General features: G+C 41.4%; 2 protein-coding genes across 4 annotated transcripts in view; both read left to right on the top strand.

Moving 5' to 3' along the window:
- eml3 (EMAP like 3) overlaps nt 1–12,931 on the top strand; it is a 60,218-nt gene extending 47,287 nt beyond the window's left edge. For all 3 annotated transcript variants that reach the window (XM_031877705.1, XM_031877706.1, XM_031877704.1), the window contains 14 exons: nt 84–194; nt 1,138–1,233; nt 3,939–4,073; nt 4,389–4,527; nt 4,623–4,774; nt 4,892–5,017; nt 7,644–7,775; nt 7,906–7,973; nt 8,530–8,618; nt 9,019–9,116; nt 10,431–10,518; nt 10,608–10,706; nt 10,802–10,932; nt 12,071–12,931. In XM_031877705.1, the coding sequence (XP_031733565.1) occupies nt 84–194; nt 1,138–1,233; nt 3,939–4,073; nt 4,389–4,527; nt 4,623–4,774; nt 4,892–5,017; nt 7,644–7,775; nt 7,906–7,973; nt 8,530–8,618; nt 9,019–9,116; nt 10,431–10,518; nt 10,608–10,706; nt 10,802–10,932; nt 12,071–12,277 (1,671 nt within the window). In that variant the 3' untranslated portion in view covers nt 12,278–12,931. The remainder of the gene's footprint in view (nt 1–83; nt 195–1,137; nt 1,234–3,938; nt 4,074–4,388; nt 4,528–4,622; nt 4,775–4,891; nt 5,018–7,643; nt 7,776–7,905; nt 7,974–8,529; nt 8,619–9,018; nt 9,117–10,430; nt 10,519–10,607; nt 10,707–10,801; nt 10,933–12,070) is intronic.
- A 3,032-nt stretch (nt 12,932–15,963) lies between these two features.
- mta2 (metastasis associated 1 family, member 2) overlaps nt 15,964–17,998 on the top strand; it is a 32,453-nt gene continuing 30,418 nt past the window's right edge. Inside the window, exon 1 of the mRNA XM_031877694.1 lies at nt 15,964–16,380. Coding sequence (XP_031733554.1) covers nt 16,353–16,380 — 28 coding nt within the window. The 5' untranslated portion in view covers nt 15,964–16,352. The remainder of the gene's footprint in view (nt 16,381–17,998) is intronic.

Genomic DNA, 17,998 nt, shown 5'->3' with positions numbered 1-17,998 from the left:
GTGTGTGTGTGTGTGTGCGCGCGCGCGTGTGTGTGTGTGTGTGCGCGTGTGTGTGTGTGCGCGTGTGTCTGTGCGTGCATTAGCCCCTGCACCCTTGTGTTCATATTTGGGACTCCACCACCCTGGTCACCCTGCAGCAGATCGGCCTGGGAAGCTTCCAGAGGGGAGTGGGAGCCGTTGCGTTTTCCTTTGCTGTGAGTAGATTTCTAATACACCACACTGTAGCTTCTCAAATAGTTATTTCTAAATCATTTATTTCAACCACAGTGAGAACCATGTCTTTATTTGGTTCCCGAGCTAATGCACCATTACCTGTCTTCGTTCATTCAGTTTGATGTACATTTCCACAGCACTAAACTTATCAGTACAACAACAGATATGTTATGTTCACCACTCAGCTGGTAACACTTTCTCTTTGCAACAGAAATGTAGTTTTTTTAAAATTTAATAATTATCTCTCGTTACTTTCCTGCTGGAGGTGTCGAGTTTAATGGTGCTCCTCGGATGTTCCCATTTCCAGAGTTGAGAAGTCGTTCTTCCAACTTCGGTGTTTTAGAAATGTGGAAACAACATGGGCGCCACAAAGAAAACATGTTGTATTTTATTGCTCACAGCGTTGAACACTTTGATAGCTGTTTCCAGTATTTGTGTGACAACCAAACGCAAAGGAAGCAGATCAGGTGAGCCATGAAATATGATTCATTTCAAACATTTAAATAGCTAATTTAGGTCACTCTATGTGGACAGCAACATAAGGTTACAACCTCAATACCATGTTACAAATTGATATGTAATACATGAATTAATAAAAGATCTCTTACCATCAACCCAATATTTACTTTCGCCTGCCATGTTTCTAGGTTCTTTGACATCAATTTGGAAAGTCATGCACCATATTTTTTGTAGATTTTCCGAGTTTTTGTTTTCCGTTCCCACGACTTCTTCTAGTATTTATAATATTTTATCAGATTATTCCGACACCCCATCAATACAGCATTATTGATGGTAGCTCAATGTAGATAAAAAACGTGAGTGAATGACAACAGTATTAAGTGAGAGCAGCAGAGCGAATTAGTGTGTGGAACTTTATATCACACTGAGTTTACGGTGTTGATTTGTTCCCGGTGTCGTCTCCAGGACTCCGGAGCGTTCCTGTGTGTGATCGACGACTCTAATGAACACATGCTGTCGGTGTGGGACTGCAACAAGGGGAGCAAGCACGCGGAGGTCAAGGTAAAGAACAGCCAAGTGTAAACTAAGCTAACTGGCTACCTAATGAGATTACCTGTTATCACCAGCTTTATTCAAAAAGAGAACTGCTGTTAACCTTCCTCGTGATGTGTTGCATTCATCTCAGCTGACTACTAACATTAATAAATTGATAGTTCAAAGGCAAAATAATAAAACAATTGAGAAGGTAAATAAGACAAGTTGTGGTTTTAAGATTCAGAATTTTAAAAACGTAGTTCATCATAAAATAACAAATAGCATGTTTGGCATGGCCCCTTTGGAAATGGCCGTGCCCGACAAGCTATCATAACATGGTATCATTGGATTTGTTAGGTCGTCTAGTTTGATATGACATGTAATAATATGTTCACTCTAGCTTTTCGGCGACTGTGGCTAAGTGGATAGCAGGGCCGTCTTTCAATCAGAGGGTCGGTGGTTCAATTCCCGGCTCCGGCTCTGCTAGTCGCATGTCAATGTGTCCTTGAGCAAAACACTTAACCCCAAAATTGCTCCCGTAGTTGTTCCTACGGTGTAGAAATGTGATAAACTCTGAATTGTAAGTCACTTTGGATAAAAGCGTCTGCTAAATGACTGTAATGTAATGTAATGTAAAACCCAGCCTACTACAGCCTCTGAAAGAGGTGTCGCATCACAAACTGATCACACAGTCTGTTGCTAATATTTAAAGTAGGGTTGGTAAATGGGCGATTTTCTTGCCATAACTTATTTGGATGATGTTGTGAATTCAGCTTGTTGTGGAGTTTCTCTGCTAAAATGTGCAAAAAAAATTTTTTGTGTTTTTGACGATTTTGACAAAGCTAAGCTAGCAGTTTCTCCTTGCTCTCAGTCTTTGAGCTAAGCTAGGCTAAACCTCCGCACCTATGGACATTCAACTCGTGTCATCTGACTCCGAACAACAAACCGCTCGACTTCCCAAAACATTGCACTGTTCCTTTAACTGGCTTCGCGGGCAATGTGCTTCTACAATTTGGAGAATTCTTTACATCATCTGACATTTGTGAAATTATCGGTCGGCGCAGGGATTCATAATCCCTGCAGAAAAAATCAAATCCTTTAACGGAGTCAAAGCACGAGAATCATTCAGGCTGCTGAACGTGAACACAGGGAGATGCCCAGCGTGGCTGCATGCTGAATGTGTAGATGCTCTTTATAATGGAGGTCTGTTTGGAGAGATTAGGGGGGGGGGGGTCTCTGCTATGCTGTTATGGGCTTTTATCCCAAAACGCCTCAACTTCCCTGAGAGCAATTTCAGCCCGGCTGTCATGGCAACAGTGTAAATATTTTATGCAGTGAATTTGTCCAGCTGTATGTATGTATATATGTGTGTGTGTGTGTGTGTGTGTGTGTGTGTGTGTGTGTGTGTGTGTTATGTAGTTCAGCAGTGGGAATGCATGGGTGGGTGTTGTATATCATGTAACGGCAGGATTTTAATGGGGTTGCGCAAGAACATATGTTTTGTGGATGGTAGCATCCAGTGAGCGTGGATGGGTGTGGAAAGGCGGCTCAGGGCTGAACCATGCTGTATAAACAAACGAGTTCATCCAACAGGAACCAGATAATTATACCCCCCCCCCCCTCTCTCCACAGCACTGGAATAGTCCATATGCCACTTTACGGCTCAGCCATGAATGGAGCTTTTTGTGTAGAGCTGATGCTTCTGTACTTTCTGTACATGCTGTATACGTGGTCACTGAAGACCTGCCGCTGGGACTGTCTGTTCCTGGTGGCAAAAAACATCCTAGTTCAGATTTTTATATGAGTGGGTTTGTATGAGGTTCTTCTCCATAATCAGTGTATTACTACAGTAGATAGAGTTTGGAGAAACAGACAGGAGAACTAGGACAAGAGCAAAGTAATGTACTGCTGAGGACGTCATTTTAGACACCTAAAAAGAATCAACAGCAGTGTGAGTGTAAGCTATATTTAGAATATTTTTGTGTGACTTTGGTGGTTTTTTTTTTTAGTGTTCGGATTCACCAAAGACACACAATATTAATTGATCGACCAGCCACAACCGTTTTCTGCCAGGTAAAATGAGTCTTGTGACTTTAGCTATCTTAAAGGTTTTATTGCTGCCCATGTCCACAGCAGTACATTGCTTTGCTCCATGTTCTGTAGTAGTACACTGACTATGGAGAAGTACCTCCTACAATCCCACCTCAAAGAATCCAAACTCTCCCTTTATAGCTGCCATTCTTCTTCTTCCCCTTCCTCTTTTCCTCCACAGTGTTGCTAACATGATGGGATGTGCCTAATTTTATCTGTCATGTGGTCCTGAACAGATAGTGTATGGTGGGCTCACAGCTGGAGAGGAGGCGGAGTTTAAGTTTGCAGGCCGTAAAAAAACAAAACAATGTACTAAAGGACTCTTAAAAGCGTCGAGGAGCTGCAGAGTTGTATGATAATTTGAAGCTATTAAAGCCGCAGTAATCAATATTTTATATGACTCAAATGACTGTAAAATAATAATAAAATGTGAAAGGAGTTCATAATAAAGATGACAATTATCACTTGACTCTGCAACTCACCTCAGGTCTAAGGAGCTTTTTAGCCTCTTTTTATCTAGCTTTACATCTTCACCTCACAGCTCTCATCAGCCACATTTCCATGTGATATAGACTTGACTGACGCAGTTATCGTTTAACATCATTATGCTAAAAGCGTGTGTATGTGTGTCGTGTCTCCAGAATACCAACGAGGCTGTGTTCGCCGTGGAGTTTAACCCCAGTGATAGCACCAACATCATCACCTGTGGCAAGTCTCACGTCTACTTCTGGACGCTCACATCGGGACAGTTCACCAAGAAACAAGGCATCTTTGGGGTGAGACACAGTCCCGCTTATCCTGACATTCAGTATCCTTCACTTACCTTCACTTCCTTTATTGTCGACAAATTGAAGCTTGCAACTTCCTCAGTTAGAGGCTGAAAAGGGAAGTAAGGAGAACGAAGAGAACTGAAAATTGAAATTACCAAAAGAGTGCAAATATTATTACACGTCCAAAGGAGATTTTAAGCATGTGGACTAATTTACGGTGTGAATCAAATCTAAACGTGTGTAGTATAGTGAAGCAAATGTTTATTTTAACACCTGTACTAACGACAGATCAAATTGTTGTTCTACAAACAATCTTTTCAGAAATACAAGAAGCCCAAGTTCATCCAGTGCTTTGTGTTCAGTCTGACCGGAGATGTTCTGACCGGAGACTCTGAGGGAAACATCCTGACGTGGGGGAAATCAGCTGCAGATGTCAAAACGCTCGGCAAAGGAGCCAAAGGTCAGTGCTGTTTATTACCATCATTAATAATATGGGCAAATTGACAATCCTTTGGTCTCCATGCGCTCTCATAAACTGGCTTTATGTATCCACAGAGACCTTACAGATCATGCGACAGACCCGAGCCCATGAAGGCAGCGTGTTCACCCTGTGCACCCTGCAGGGCGGCGCTCTGCTCAGCGGAGGAGGGAAGGACCGTAAGATCATCCGCTGGAGCGCCGACCTGGCACCCGAGAGAGAGTGTGAGGTGAACCCCAGCTGTGTGTGTGTGTGTGTGCGTGTGTGTGTGTGTGTGTGTGTGTGTGTGTAGGGGTGGAGGCTGGTGGTGTATTTGTTTACTTGATTACTGTGATTATTTGTCCAGATTCCAGAAAATTATGGAGCAGTCCGTACCATTGCAGACGTGGATGGGGAGGAGCTATTAGTTGGTACAACCCGTAATGCCATCCTCAGAGGCACCTTCTCGGACGGATTTGTGGCCATAGTGCAGGTACGCTATTGTATTTTTATTGATAAATAAATCTTGGAATCCTTCAAATCACGTTTCTCACCAAAAAACTAAATTTACACAAGTACATTTGAACACATCATGATAGCGTTACAATTTACAATTTACCTTCCTCCAATACTCCAATAATTTTACTGAACAGAGCCTAAACGCATCATAATGTGAGTGAATGGAACCTCTGTACGTTAGCTGTTAGCACCGGTTACTCGCTCTCCTCCTGCTGATTGTCATTAACAATGTGACATCATCAGGGATCAGCCAATAGAAAGCATAAATGCAGATCTCTGTTTAAGAGAAAATCCAGACACAGGGCAGGGTCTCCGTAGATACAAACACCACCACATACTTCTAGTGGGTCACAAATGATGATTGAGAAGGGTTCTTTTTGTTCGCGTCTATACATTGTTTTGTAGGAAGATCCTGCTCATTGTGCCTTTAATACTAAAGTTAACATTCCTTGAGCAGCTGTATCTGTTTACAGTGCAGCAAAGCAAACAAACATTGTTTAATGAAGAGGCCGGTCAATAATCTTTCTTTTTCAATCATGTGGTGATGAGATTTCATGCTGCGCACGACTGACAAACTGATCCACTGTTGAGAAAATGTTATCCTGTTTCTCGTAGACACTTTTTTGTTGAATGAGCGCATTCAGCGCTGACCAATAACAAAAAATACATCACAGATAGGTCGTGATTTCTGCGGCGTCTTCGCAATAAACGCCTGCGTTTGGCCAGTTGAGTGGCTTTACTGTGATGCAGCAGCAGAATGTTTGGTTTTCTTTAGCCGTAACGTGCAGCTCTCATGTGGTGTAAAGGGGGTGAACAGTACACAGTGAGGCTGGTGCCAGTATGATAAGATCACAAACAGTAACACCGGATTACATGCTGCATTGTTCCCCGATAATCCTTCACATATGCCAAGGCGGACTCCGCCACTATCATTGAAAACTACTAGAGAGAGATAATTAGTGAATGTATATACTTTAAATGGGTATTTCAGGAACAATGCTGACCATGGATGGAATCAAGGATTGAGATTGATTTCGTGGCAATCTTAAGGATTGTAACTTTAAGGTTTAAGTTGTTTTAAAACCTTTTTTGTTTCAGTTTCTATTGTGCTTATATGGTGCAAATTTACTTATGTAAATTACCTCAAAATACCTGACACACAGCAAACCGGGGCAGAATAAGTCTCCCATATGTTGTTGGCTGTGTACACTGTACATGGTGGGCACTTGCAGATGACTGAACACACAATGCACAGAGATTGGGAGGAATGGAGGGTCAGAGGCAAATTTTTGTCCCATGGTCCCCTAACGTGTTAATTCAGCCCCGAGTATCTTGTATCCACATTTATTCAGCCTGTTCAGATCCAGCAGCTCACAGTCAACAGCTGGCATCAGAATTAATTTTAGTCTCCACTGACCTCTGGAATTTGGCTTCTTGCTCACATTAGATTTTCATCTGTGGGAAACTGAAACATCTTCCAGACAGAAAACACACACAGAAGTCTGAAGCACTGCTAGTGTCCTCTAGAAGCTACACAGATCCCTACAGCCCACAGGCGTTGGATAGAATGAACAACGTCAATTTGTGATGTGAAAAGATGTTTGCATCTTTAATATTAATTATTAATATATTAATATCAATATGGCTTGCAGACATATAAATAAGCCTACAATGTGCTCAGTGTTCTTTTTAGGGGTTGTTAAATCAAAATTGTTGATGAAAAGCAAAAATGTTGGAGCTTAAAGTTGAAAAATATATCCAAAACCCAGAGAAAACATTTCACATAACTAATATATAAATGATAATTTATAATAATATGCCGCGTGTTTGATTGGAACTTAAAAGTGTACTCTCTCTTGAGTGCTGCTTTGGCAATGAATCAGAAAATTTGATTTGTGAAGTTAAAAGGTGCTAAATTTGAAATTCAGAGCGTATCTATTAGCTCCGTGCGGTTCTCAACGTGGCGACTGCTGATCCGGCGGCTAGAAGCTAACGGTGCTAACAGTGCAAACGACGGCGACAGTGATGACAGAGCTAACAGAGTTCAACTGAGGGGGAGCTGAAGGGTGGGCGCTACATGGGACGGTGTTATGAGCGGCGGGCGTGAGCTAGCCAGTGGCTCACATGCACTAACAGCCCGGCTATGATAACAACACACAGAGAGAGAAACTTCTTTCTCTGCTCAGGTAGACTTTACTCCTCTATATCTTTACATAGATGATAGATGTTGCTGAGATATTAATGCTCTGAATGTCGAATTTAGGATGTTTTGTTTTTTTACGAGTGTTTGAGGAAAACCATCTTAAGATCAATTGTTCAGAAAAACTGGACCCTGGCGGTTTAGTGTGGTGAGGGATTACTGGTGTCTACTGCTGATACAATATAGTATACTAACTAACTACACCATATACGGTATGGTCGCAGTGAGACTGATATCTACAATAGCATATGGGCGTATCGTCAAGACTTCATTTCACTTGTTCTTCCTCACTGAACAAGATGAAAACTGATGTTTTGTTGTTTCCCTATGCGTGTGTGGTTGCGTGTGTGTGTGTGTGTGTGTGTGTGTGTGTGTGTGCGCGTGTGCGCGTGTGTCTCAGGGTCATGTGGATGAGATGTGGGGGCTGGCCACACACCCCTCTCAGAACATCTTCCTCACCTGCGGCCACGACAGGCAGGTGTGTTTGTGGAACACAGAGGAGCACAAGCTGGACTGGTGCATCACGCTGGAGGTAGGAGGACACACACTTATGTGTACTGGATTTATTTTCAAGCAATCTTTCAGCTGACTAAATAAAACACGTCGATACTCGTGATCCCAGTGCTGACACACAGTTAACTCGTGCTGTGTGTCTCTGACAGGAGTACGGGTTGTGCGCAGGTTTCTGCCCCAATGGATCAGTGGTTTCAGTCGGCCTCAGCACAGGAAGGTAATACAGCACAATGCAGCACTGTTACACCTAGATACAATAATTTACCAAAAGGTTTGCTTCATTAAAATCATGTTAACAATCAATACATTCGGTAAATAATAATGGAAACATTTTAAAGGAATAGTTTTGGGAAATAGGTTCATTCTCTTTTTCCCAGAGAGTGAGATGTTCAGAGGGTTTTGAGATAGTTATCTGTGGGTCTATCACTACGAGTCACATCGTTCACATGACACACAGCCTTTTGATCATAATGTGAAAATATTGATTATGTCAGCTTTAAAGACGCAGACACAAAGTTGATATCAATTACTCACTCCCAGAAAAAAAGCATATTTCCCAAAATGTTGAGCTCTGCAATAAATGTCGTTTACAGAGGAGGAAATCTATAGTCTTTGCCATATATATATATTTCTATATATATATATATATATATACATATATATATATATATACATATATACAGTATATAGAGAGATGTGACTGACGAGACCGAGTAAAGAGCTGTCTGCTGTCCAGTCGCTTGTCATTACTGATGCCTCTGTAACACTAACAGGTGGATGGTCCTTGACCTGCTGACCAGAGAGGTGGTCTCTGAGTCCATTGATGGGAACGAGCAGCTGTCTGTCATGAGATACTCACCAGGTCAGCCCTCTCTATTGTTGAACTGCTCTCAGAATGATCATAATCCAGAAGTTAGGAGCATGCCCGGGTTAGATAAAGCCAGAACATCGGCCTAAACTAAAGTTCAAAGCACTTAATGGACAAATCTACCACTTCTAAAAACTGCACAGCCCTTCCATTTTTAATTCAGATATATTGTACATATTTTTAAAAGTATTTATTTTCCTATTCTATATTTATGTTTGTTGATTTTTGTCATACTTGCTTTTATTTTGAACTGAAATTTGTCTTACAATGATTGTGTTATCTACCGATCCACCACGTTGCATGTAGAAACCTACTTGGGAATAAAGCGGATCCTGATTCTGAAGATATTGTGGAAATCCCCTTTAACCGCATGAATGGCCTCTTGTGTTCTCAGACGGCAGCTTTTTAGCTGTTGGATCCCATGATAACTTCATCTACATCTACAATGTGACCGAGAGCGGCCGGCGTTACACCCGCTTTGGGAAATGTAATGTGAGTTAAATATCAAATTCATAAATGTTCCATTTGTTCCCATGGATTTTCCCCTTGATCCAGTCTGACCTTCTGTGAGGGTTTTTGTTCTGTGCTTGCTCAGCAGTGGTGGCTATCACTGCTAATGCTAACCACTCAGTTCTTCTTGAACAAAGAACAGAATGTCACCAGATTTAAGGTGTAAATCTGGTGATAGCCTTTTTTTTTCTTGCTGATATAACCTCTTCCTCTTTGCCATAGAGCTCCATTAGAAACACATCAATGAGCCTCACTGTTGCCCTTCATCACCATGAACACACACCGTAGTTTATTTTGACTCAATCCGACATACAACGTCCTGCTGCCCAAAATACTCACAAGAGCACCAAATCCGATTAATCCGCCAACAAGAATACTCCCCAACAAGTGCACTAAAACTCTATTAATACATCTGTAAAACTACCGATGCCAAGATAGTTTCTATCAATAAAAATACAACTATTATTTCCTAATCATTTGAATTGTGTGTTTTTATGCAAATAACCACGATAGATGAGTCTAACAAAGTAAAAGGATAACATATGACTGTTTGACCTCAGAGCAGTTGAAATTATTTTTCAGGACATTGGTGAAAAAAAGTCTGGATCCTTGTGTACCTGCTGCTATAACAAACAAAACTGATCTGTATCAGCCGATAGGGCAAATAGACGATCGGCAATCCATGTTGGCAACAAAAAACATGATGGGGCACCTCTAAAAGTTCAGTGTCAGTAACTCAAGACACTGAAACGATCGCTCCTCTGTCAGCAGCTCTGCACTGCGCTCATGTGGCAGTTACAGCTGATAACGTGGTCCCGACCCACAGCGTCCCCGTGGAAGCTTAGAACCCACCCTCCGGTTCCCCCTCGGGTAAACACTGTTAGCAGCTAGCCTCCGGCTCAGCCGTGCTCAGCCGTGGCCATTTTGAGTACCATGTGGATGCACCCCCTCTAACATAGATATGCTATACATTTGGAATTTAGCACATTTTAAATCAGCTGAACAAAACTTTTAACTGCCAAATTTGAGACCTGAACCTGACCCTCAATACATAAAAACATTTTTGGACAGATTCATTTTCTGATCTTCATCTTAAAACAGACAATCAGACACAAAGGATGACATTTATTCATCCATCAACAATAGCAACAAAACCCTTCACCACTTCCCCGGGGAAGTTGGAACGTATTGTTGTTGGAAAGTGTAGAATAACACCTTCCTTATCCTCTCACATCGACTTCACAGTCGGCTCATACAGCATTATGTGACACTGCCTCTGCTTATCTGTCCAATCAGGGTCACTCCAGCTTCATAACTCACCTGGATTGGGCCAAAGATGGAAAGTACATCATGTCTAATTCAGGCGACTATGAGATCCTTTACTGTAAGTGAACAAGTGTAATTTTGTACGTAATCCTCAGACAGCGTGACGATCTGCTGTTGTGACTGTCAAAATGTTATATATTCTCACAGGGGACATAGCAGCAGGGTGTAAACTTTTGAGGAATCGCTTTGAGAGCAAAGACCGAGAATGGGCCTCCTATACCTGTGTGCTGGGCTTCCATGTCATTGGTGAGATACTCTACTGCTCCACTTTCATGTGCCTAAACAAAGTGGTGTTGTTTTATCCTGTCAGACAGCTGACTTGTGTTGCTGTGGTGTTCCAGGTGTGTGGTTGGAGGGCTCCGACGGCACGGACATCAACGCCCTATGCCGCTCCCACAGTGAAAGGATGGTGGCCGTGGCTGACGACTTTTGTAAAGTCCACCTCTTCCAGTACCCCTGTCCCAAACCCAAGGTACCCCCCTACACATCACTCAATAGGTCAACCGTTCCGTCTGCTTTGGGTGGCTGCACATGAAAAGCAAATATTGCTTTTTAACTGTTTCCTTAACATAAAGAGGAAACACCTGTTTTGGACTATATGTTTATCAATAATGTCTGGCAGCTGTTTTTTGCTGACACCATCAGTAACTTGTGAGTATTGAGTGATTCCTAGATGCAGGATAATGTAAGTAGTAATGTAGAGGTGCTTTGTGTAATGTAACTAATGTTTTCAAGTATCCAATAGTTTTAATCACTGTATTTTGGGAGCTAACTACATCTCAGCAGACTGAGAGTGTAAACATACTTTTTCTATAGCAGTATTTCTGATCAGTTCCTCAGTAGCTCCTAATCAAAATATTCCGACTTTTCCTCAGTATCACGTAGCGGTGGAAGAAAGATTTAGATGTTTTACTTGAAGGCATATAAGTTAGCATCATGGATCGTGTTAGCTGGTGAACTAATTTGGCAAACTAACATTTTAAAATTACGTTACAATCTGAACTGCGAATTATTACTTCAGCATGACTTTCTTTGGCGCAAATTTGACAAAATGTGAAGACATACAGGAGCAAAACGCGTTCAGTTAGTTAAGCTGTTCATTAAGGAAGTTACACTGAGATCAAGATATCTTTGTGTATTTTACATTAGAGATCTCAGAACAAAAGCAAATCATATAAACAATACAACAGTACAAGACAAGTCAATCACAAAAAGCAGTCATCAGACACATACACTAATTGTAACAATCACAAATGTTATAAAAATGGCAGCACGTTAAATTTTCAGTTTGTTTTGCAGTTTATTCCATAGCATCCAGGGGTGTATACGCTTGGTGCAAGTCTTTGTGTGACAGTAGAGGGAAAATGATGAGCTGAAGTTTCATGAAGTCCATGCAAAATGGTGTAGACAGTGTTTCACATTTGTGTCAGTAACATTCTTATTTTTATCTGAGACACTTCAGACCAACTTTAATTCTTCTGAACTTCGTCCCATTATACGAACAACCTCCATTTTTAAAGAAAATTATTTATTCTGACTTGTTTCCTCACTGTTGAACCCCCTACCTATTGAGTGTGGTCATAAAGAGCGGCCTCTCCTTCCCGCTCCAGGCGCCGAGCCACAAGTACGAGGGCCACGGCAGCCACGTCACCAACGTCTGCTTCACCCACAGCGACTCCCACCTCCTCTCCATGGGCGGGAAAGACACCTGCATCCTCCAGTGGAGGGTGATCCAAGGTGGGGCGGGCGACAGCAGGGAGAGGCTGGCCTCGGCCTCGTCCGCCTCCACCAGCTCCCCGGAGCCTGCCACCAGCTAGGAGGGACACTGCGTTATTAACAGAGGGGGGAGGGGGGGTGTTTACACCGCCGGAGGGGCGTGTCAGCCTGGTGGACAAGAGTCACAGTTATGGGCTCTGCGGTGCCACTGCTGCGTCAGTTTCATACAAGACATGTAGAGGAATGTCCACATTAAATTTACTCAATAATCATGTGACACTGGACCGTGTGATCCCTCTATCATTCTGTTGGATATGTGGTGAGGGTCATTAGAGGTGGTCTTCTGTGACTAGACTTCTGTGGCGACAAAGACTTTGGTTTCAGTGAACATTCCTGCATTTTAGTCCACCTCGTTTATCAAACTTACCAAAGTGCTGCATCGCGGCGTCCGCCACCGGGGCCTTTAAAGACTTGTACATAATGTTTTTACACATTTTTGTAATATCTTGAGCAGCGTTTGGTCGACATCTCAGCTAATAGTGAAGATGTTTTTCACTCTTGCATCCGACAGACTGTGACAAACCTGTTCCAATGAAATCAATTCTCAGCATCTCTGACTAATTCATTTCTCCAACAGTAGATCAGTACACTTGAAAATGATTACTTTAGTGTAGTTTTATATATTAAAGAGAACATTTGGGAATACTGTGATGTTGTATCTGCCAAGCTCTCAATAAATAACTGAAGACTGGAAAGTGTGTTGTGCGTGTAGAATCACTAGTGGGCAGTGCTGCTTCAGGATTTGTGTGCCGTGCTGCTGTTGAGGAAATGCAGGAACCCAAACACTGAACCGCACAAGTACAGAGGGATCTTGATCTTCCAACTCCTTTCAGTCAGTGAAACTTACAACAAACTGTGCATATAAAAGTAATTTCAAAGGAGAAGATAACAGAGTGAGTCAGTGGTCAAACCTCAGGATGACATTAACAGTAATGAGAGAAGTAAAGTAGCAAAACCACAAAGTCAAAAGTTAAAAGCAAGACTTTTTTTTAGTTAAAAGCATAAATAAAACCAATGTTAAATAATGAAATGAAAATACTCATAATGCAGATGTGCCACTTTTAGTTCAATATATATTATACAACTGGATTATTATTACCGGTGCATTAACATGAAAGCGTCATTTCAATAGTGTGGCTGGTTGAGGTGAGGCTGATTTTTCTCTAAGTTTCATTTATGGAAATGCATTTAGTGCAATGCACTTCCATAAATTGCATTTAAGGTTGTTCAGGTTTATAGCACATATTTATCTCAAAAGATCCTAAACATTTGCTCAAATTAAATTAGTTAGAAGCTATTGATGAATTAAAACAGTAACGCCATTAAGATGGTATCTACTTTTTAAGAATTTTCTTTTCTTAGAATTTATTTGGGAATATAAAAAAACACAGGTTTTATATATATTTTAAAAATTCAATTTGTGTATGCCCACTCTGGATGGTGGTGTGGGTGTTCCAGTACTTAAAGAAGTCTAATGGGCAGCTAAAGTTAGGGCATTGACATACGGGTCCTCCATATCATGAATCATTCCATCCTGCCCCCCTCTGGCTGAAATTAGAGCTCATGTCCTAAATAACACCACATTACCTACTGTCCTTACTTTTTACAAACTTGTTACAATGCTACATCTGCTATTAAATCAGCAAGTCACAGTTTTGTTGTTTACACCGTTTTTCCCCAGCAGTGCTGGATAGCACATTTGCATACAGGACTTCTATTTGGACAACAAGTTTGAGTCTTTAAGTTAAGCTTAAAGTACATTCTGCTGTAAATTCAATTTAAGCATCTTGCAAAGGAAAACATCCCCCAATGAGAGTCCACTTGTGAGAGACACTTTTGGAAGAGAGTAAGAAATGTTTCACCAAATTTGTGAATGACTTATGAATGCTGTGTTGCCTGACCAAATATGGAAGACTGCGCTGTCCTGCATTCATATTTGTTCAATAAACAGCAAACACAGGTTACTATTCTTAAGGTCATGTTGGTAAATTGTTGCAATTATTTTGGAACTGTCCACTAATTTATCCGTACTGGTGAATTTCTTTTTTCCCCCTGGGCTTCACTATGGGACTCCCTTTGCTCACAGAGACCTGGTCCTCTCTGGACTCTTGAGGTCTCTTCAGTTCTCCATTCACACGTTCAAACAGCTTTATTGACTCTCAAAGACTGGAAGTCACCATATCCACCGCGAGCTGGAGTCTGACTGCATGAACTGGATTTTGGGGTATTCACATGGAGAAACTGCGAGCTCATAATTCACATTTGTCAACATTAATGGGAAGAATCATAGGTTCCCTTTTTGCAATATCTGGAATCAATGTGAACTTTGTTTGGTTCTTGTATGCTCCTGATATATTTCTGATGGGTTGCATTTAACAACCACACTGGGTTGATATGTATTGCTGTGAGCTTTTGTATCTTCGACACTAGTTTGTGGTAAGTATGATCTGATACTAAATTGAAATCGTGGCTTTAAGTCAAATTTATAAGACAGTTATTGAAATTCATCACAATTGTGTGATACTAAGAACCAATAATGTGACTTTGTGGTTTTACAAGTCAAAATGATGAGACAACAACTCAAACTTATTGAAATTGAAAGTGAAGGTTGTTCTTTTCTGTAAGTAACAACCAAACAGACAAAAGAAAAAACAAAAAAAGGTCAAATGTAACCCAACTTAACGTACAATAGAGATCAATACAGCATTGATTGTCTACAGACCAAGATAAGCAGGCTGAGGCTTATTGCACCTATTTACAACACACAACCTATGAGACATAAAGAAGACATCAGACAAACACTAACCAAACCAATACCCTATGTTATTAAAAACACACTTTTAATAATAATTGTCAAATTGACTTGACTGCATCTTGAAACACTGAGTCACAATAACGATATAATCAGATTAAAGTCATGAGATGGGCACATGTGTGGACTATGACCCTTTTGTTTTACTGACTAAAATAACATTAACTTACTGTAATTACTAACACTACTTGACTTGTCAAAAAGTCACGATTCCTTCTTATTCTCTCCTCATATTGACGTATTTTTGCATAATTTCCATTTAAAGAGTCACAATTTGACTTTCCATGAGAGTTGTTATCCACAACATTTAATCCAGTCCCCCCCATACTTAAAATGGCCTTAAAATATACAAGCTGAGAAATAAATATCACTACTTAGTTGAAGGACTCTCAGCTCATATAAGTAAAACATTCAGTGACCATGAAAGGTCTGTGCTTGCTCTGCATACAGCTCAGTCATGGGGAAATTGGTGATACAACTTTATTAATTAAAGCCTAATACATAACTCTAATTATAATAGAGATTCCAACAAAATTCTTGGTGATTTCAGGATTTGATTCTTTGAGGGGCATATTTTGTTTGCTTCTACCGTGTGTCTGTGTGAGTGTGTTCGCGCACGCGTGTGTGCATTCCCAACTTCCTGCTTTGACTAGATCTAGCAACAACTTTACTTTTCTTTACTTTCTGTAATATGTAGAGTCTCTGTAAAAAAAGGTATCGAGTATTTAAATAATGTTTTGGTCTCCGAAAAGCACGTAAGAGGTTTTACACATTTAGTCATGAGTGTGAGTTTATATTTCATATTATAAACAGCTTGTTTATCAAACCAGGGCCAGTGAAAAAGTTAATTGTGACATTCCGGAGATTGTCGACATTATCCGAAGATGACGATTGGCGCACGAGCGAAGGGGGCCAGTGAGTGTGTGTTTGCGAGTGTGTGTGTTGAACTGAGCGGAGGTGAAGAAGAGGAGGATGAAGCTGGGAGCGGAGGATGGGAGGAAGAGTGGAGTAAGAGACAGGCTAGCTGTGTGTGAATGAGTGAGTGAGTGAGGAAGAGGAGAGGAAGGTCGTCGGAGGGACCGAAAACAAAGACTTCAATATTTTGGGGATAACCTCCGGAACATTACTAACGAAAACTTTCAACTTTTTACCCGCCACATCTCGGCTTGTTGTGTCCGGAGCCGGCTTTGTTTCACGGCGGGGGTGTCTACGATAAATGAAGGAATAAAATAGATCCCCATCGACCCTTTTCTTACCCAGGCGGGGAATACCCTGGGACTGCTTTTGATAAAGGTTACGAGAGAATGGCGGCCAACATGTACCGAGTGGGAGGTAAGGAATGTTTTACATTGTTAAGACACCCCCCCCCCACACACAACGTGATTGTTCGTTTCGACAGCAAGGTGGCTAGCTAGCCGCTAGCTGTCTGTGCGGTTAGCCGCTAGCTAATGCTAGCTCTCGTCTAGTGTCTGTACGTGCGTCCACTCTTGCATGGTAAAACGTCAAATCTATTAAAAAACCTCCAACAATGTAATGTGGCTTAGCTAATAAGGAAATGTAAATAACCCCAACACTGTGACTTAGTTTATACCCAGTTATATTTAGCACTATACGCTCCAACATTCGGCACAAAATATCAACTTTTTAAACAGACTGGCGTGATATCCCCACTAGTGTCCACCAACATACGTTACCAAGCAGCACGAACCGGTTGTGGAAGTTGGTATTTAATTCGAAATAAATGCACCCTGTATGATACCAGAGTTTGCCGAATTGTATTTGTAGTTCTAAGTAAGCGAAGCAATCGTAATTTTGTCACATTTTGGACCGCGAGTCTGTAACGTTACATATGGTGACGTCCTGGAAGTGAACACGATGCTAGTTAGCATAGACTGCTAAATTAACGCTAGCTGCTGAGAGGTCAGCATCCAGCCAACTCTACCGACGTCTGGGGTAGTTGGCTACTGCTGCTCGGCTAGCTTTGTCTGTGGGTGCATTTCATTATACCGCCATATCACTTCATATGCAACGAATAGCACTAGCCGTGCTGGCTAACTTTGAATGCTACATGTAGTTAGCTTAGCGCTACGTACTGTGTGAGGTTGTGTTCGCCGGTGTGTTTGATACGTTTATTAAGAGGAACTACTTCGTATTCTACCATTAGTCAGTAGTTACAACGAGACACCGGCAAGAGAAACACGTAACTAAGTTAACTAGCTAACACTAACTACCACGGTAACAATGTCTGTGCCGGTGAGACTTATCTTCCATTATGTACTGCTACTTTGCCGCTGGATGGAAATCTTAGTATCTCGTGAAAATTAAATGACGCTATAAAACGTAATTAACATGGCTTTTCACAGCATCCCGTGACACGTCGAGTGTTTATATTTCATACAGCAAAATGTTGTGTGTTGCATTATTAAGATTTCCACCCTACTTTACTAATACCGGGTTTCCAAACGTCACAATTCGTGGAGAGAAACAAAACGCCGGTAGAGGCGGCTAGCTTCCAGCGGTATTGCCTCCACTGTTTTCCGCCTCAGTTTCGTCGATCCTGCGATATGGACATGTGTACCTGTACTCTGCAGTATAGTTAGATCTGTCACCTTGTCGTTCCAGTGCTTGGTACTACCGATTATTGTCTATTATCATTAATAACCATGTTAGGACTCTGTGTACCCTTTTTTGAGTCTGATTTTGTGGCGGTCGGAATGGTTGAATTGACAGTGTGACAGTCTCGTTGCTGTTTAAGGTCGGTAAGATCTATTTAGGTCATGCTGATTTACCACTACTCTGCATAATTCGGTATTTGTTTAACGAGTCTGTAACATCAGCAGATAGCAAGAGCATCTCTTGTCTCTGGTAGTGACAGACTGGTAGAATGGGCTGATATTGGGCTTTTATGAAAAATCTGGTATCGTTCATTATCCAGACTTTTTTTTTTTTT

The sequence above is a fragment of the Anarrhichthys ocellatus genome, unplaced genomic scaffold (assembly GCF_004355925.1).
Source record: "Anarrhichthys ocellatus isolate YVR2014 unplaced genomic scaffold, GSC_Weel_1.0 scaffold144, whole genome shotgun sequence".
Classification (NCBI taxonomy): Eukaryota; Metazoa; Chordata; class Actinopteri; order Perciformes; family Anarhichadidae; genus Anarrhichthys; species Anarrhichthys ocellatus.
The sequence above is the reverse complement of the archived record's forward strand: the minus strand, read 5'-3'. Positions and strand labels throughout refer to the sequence as shown.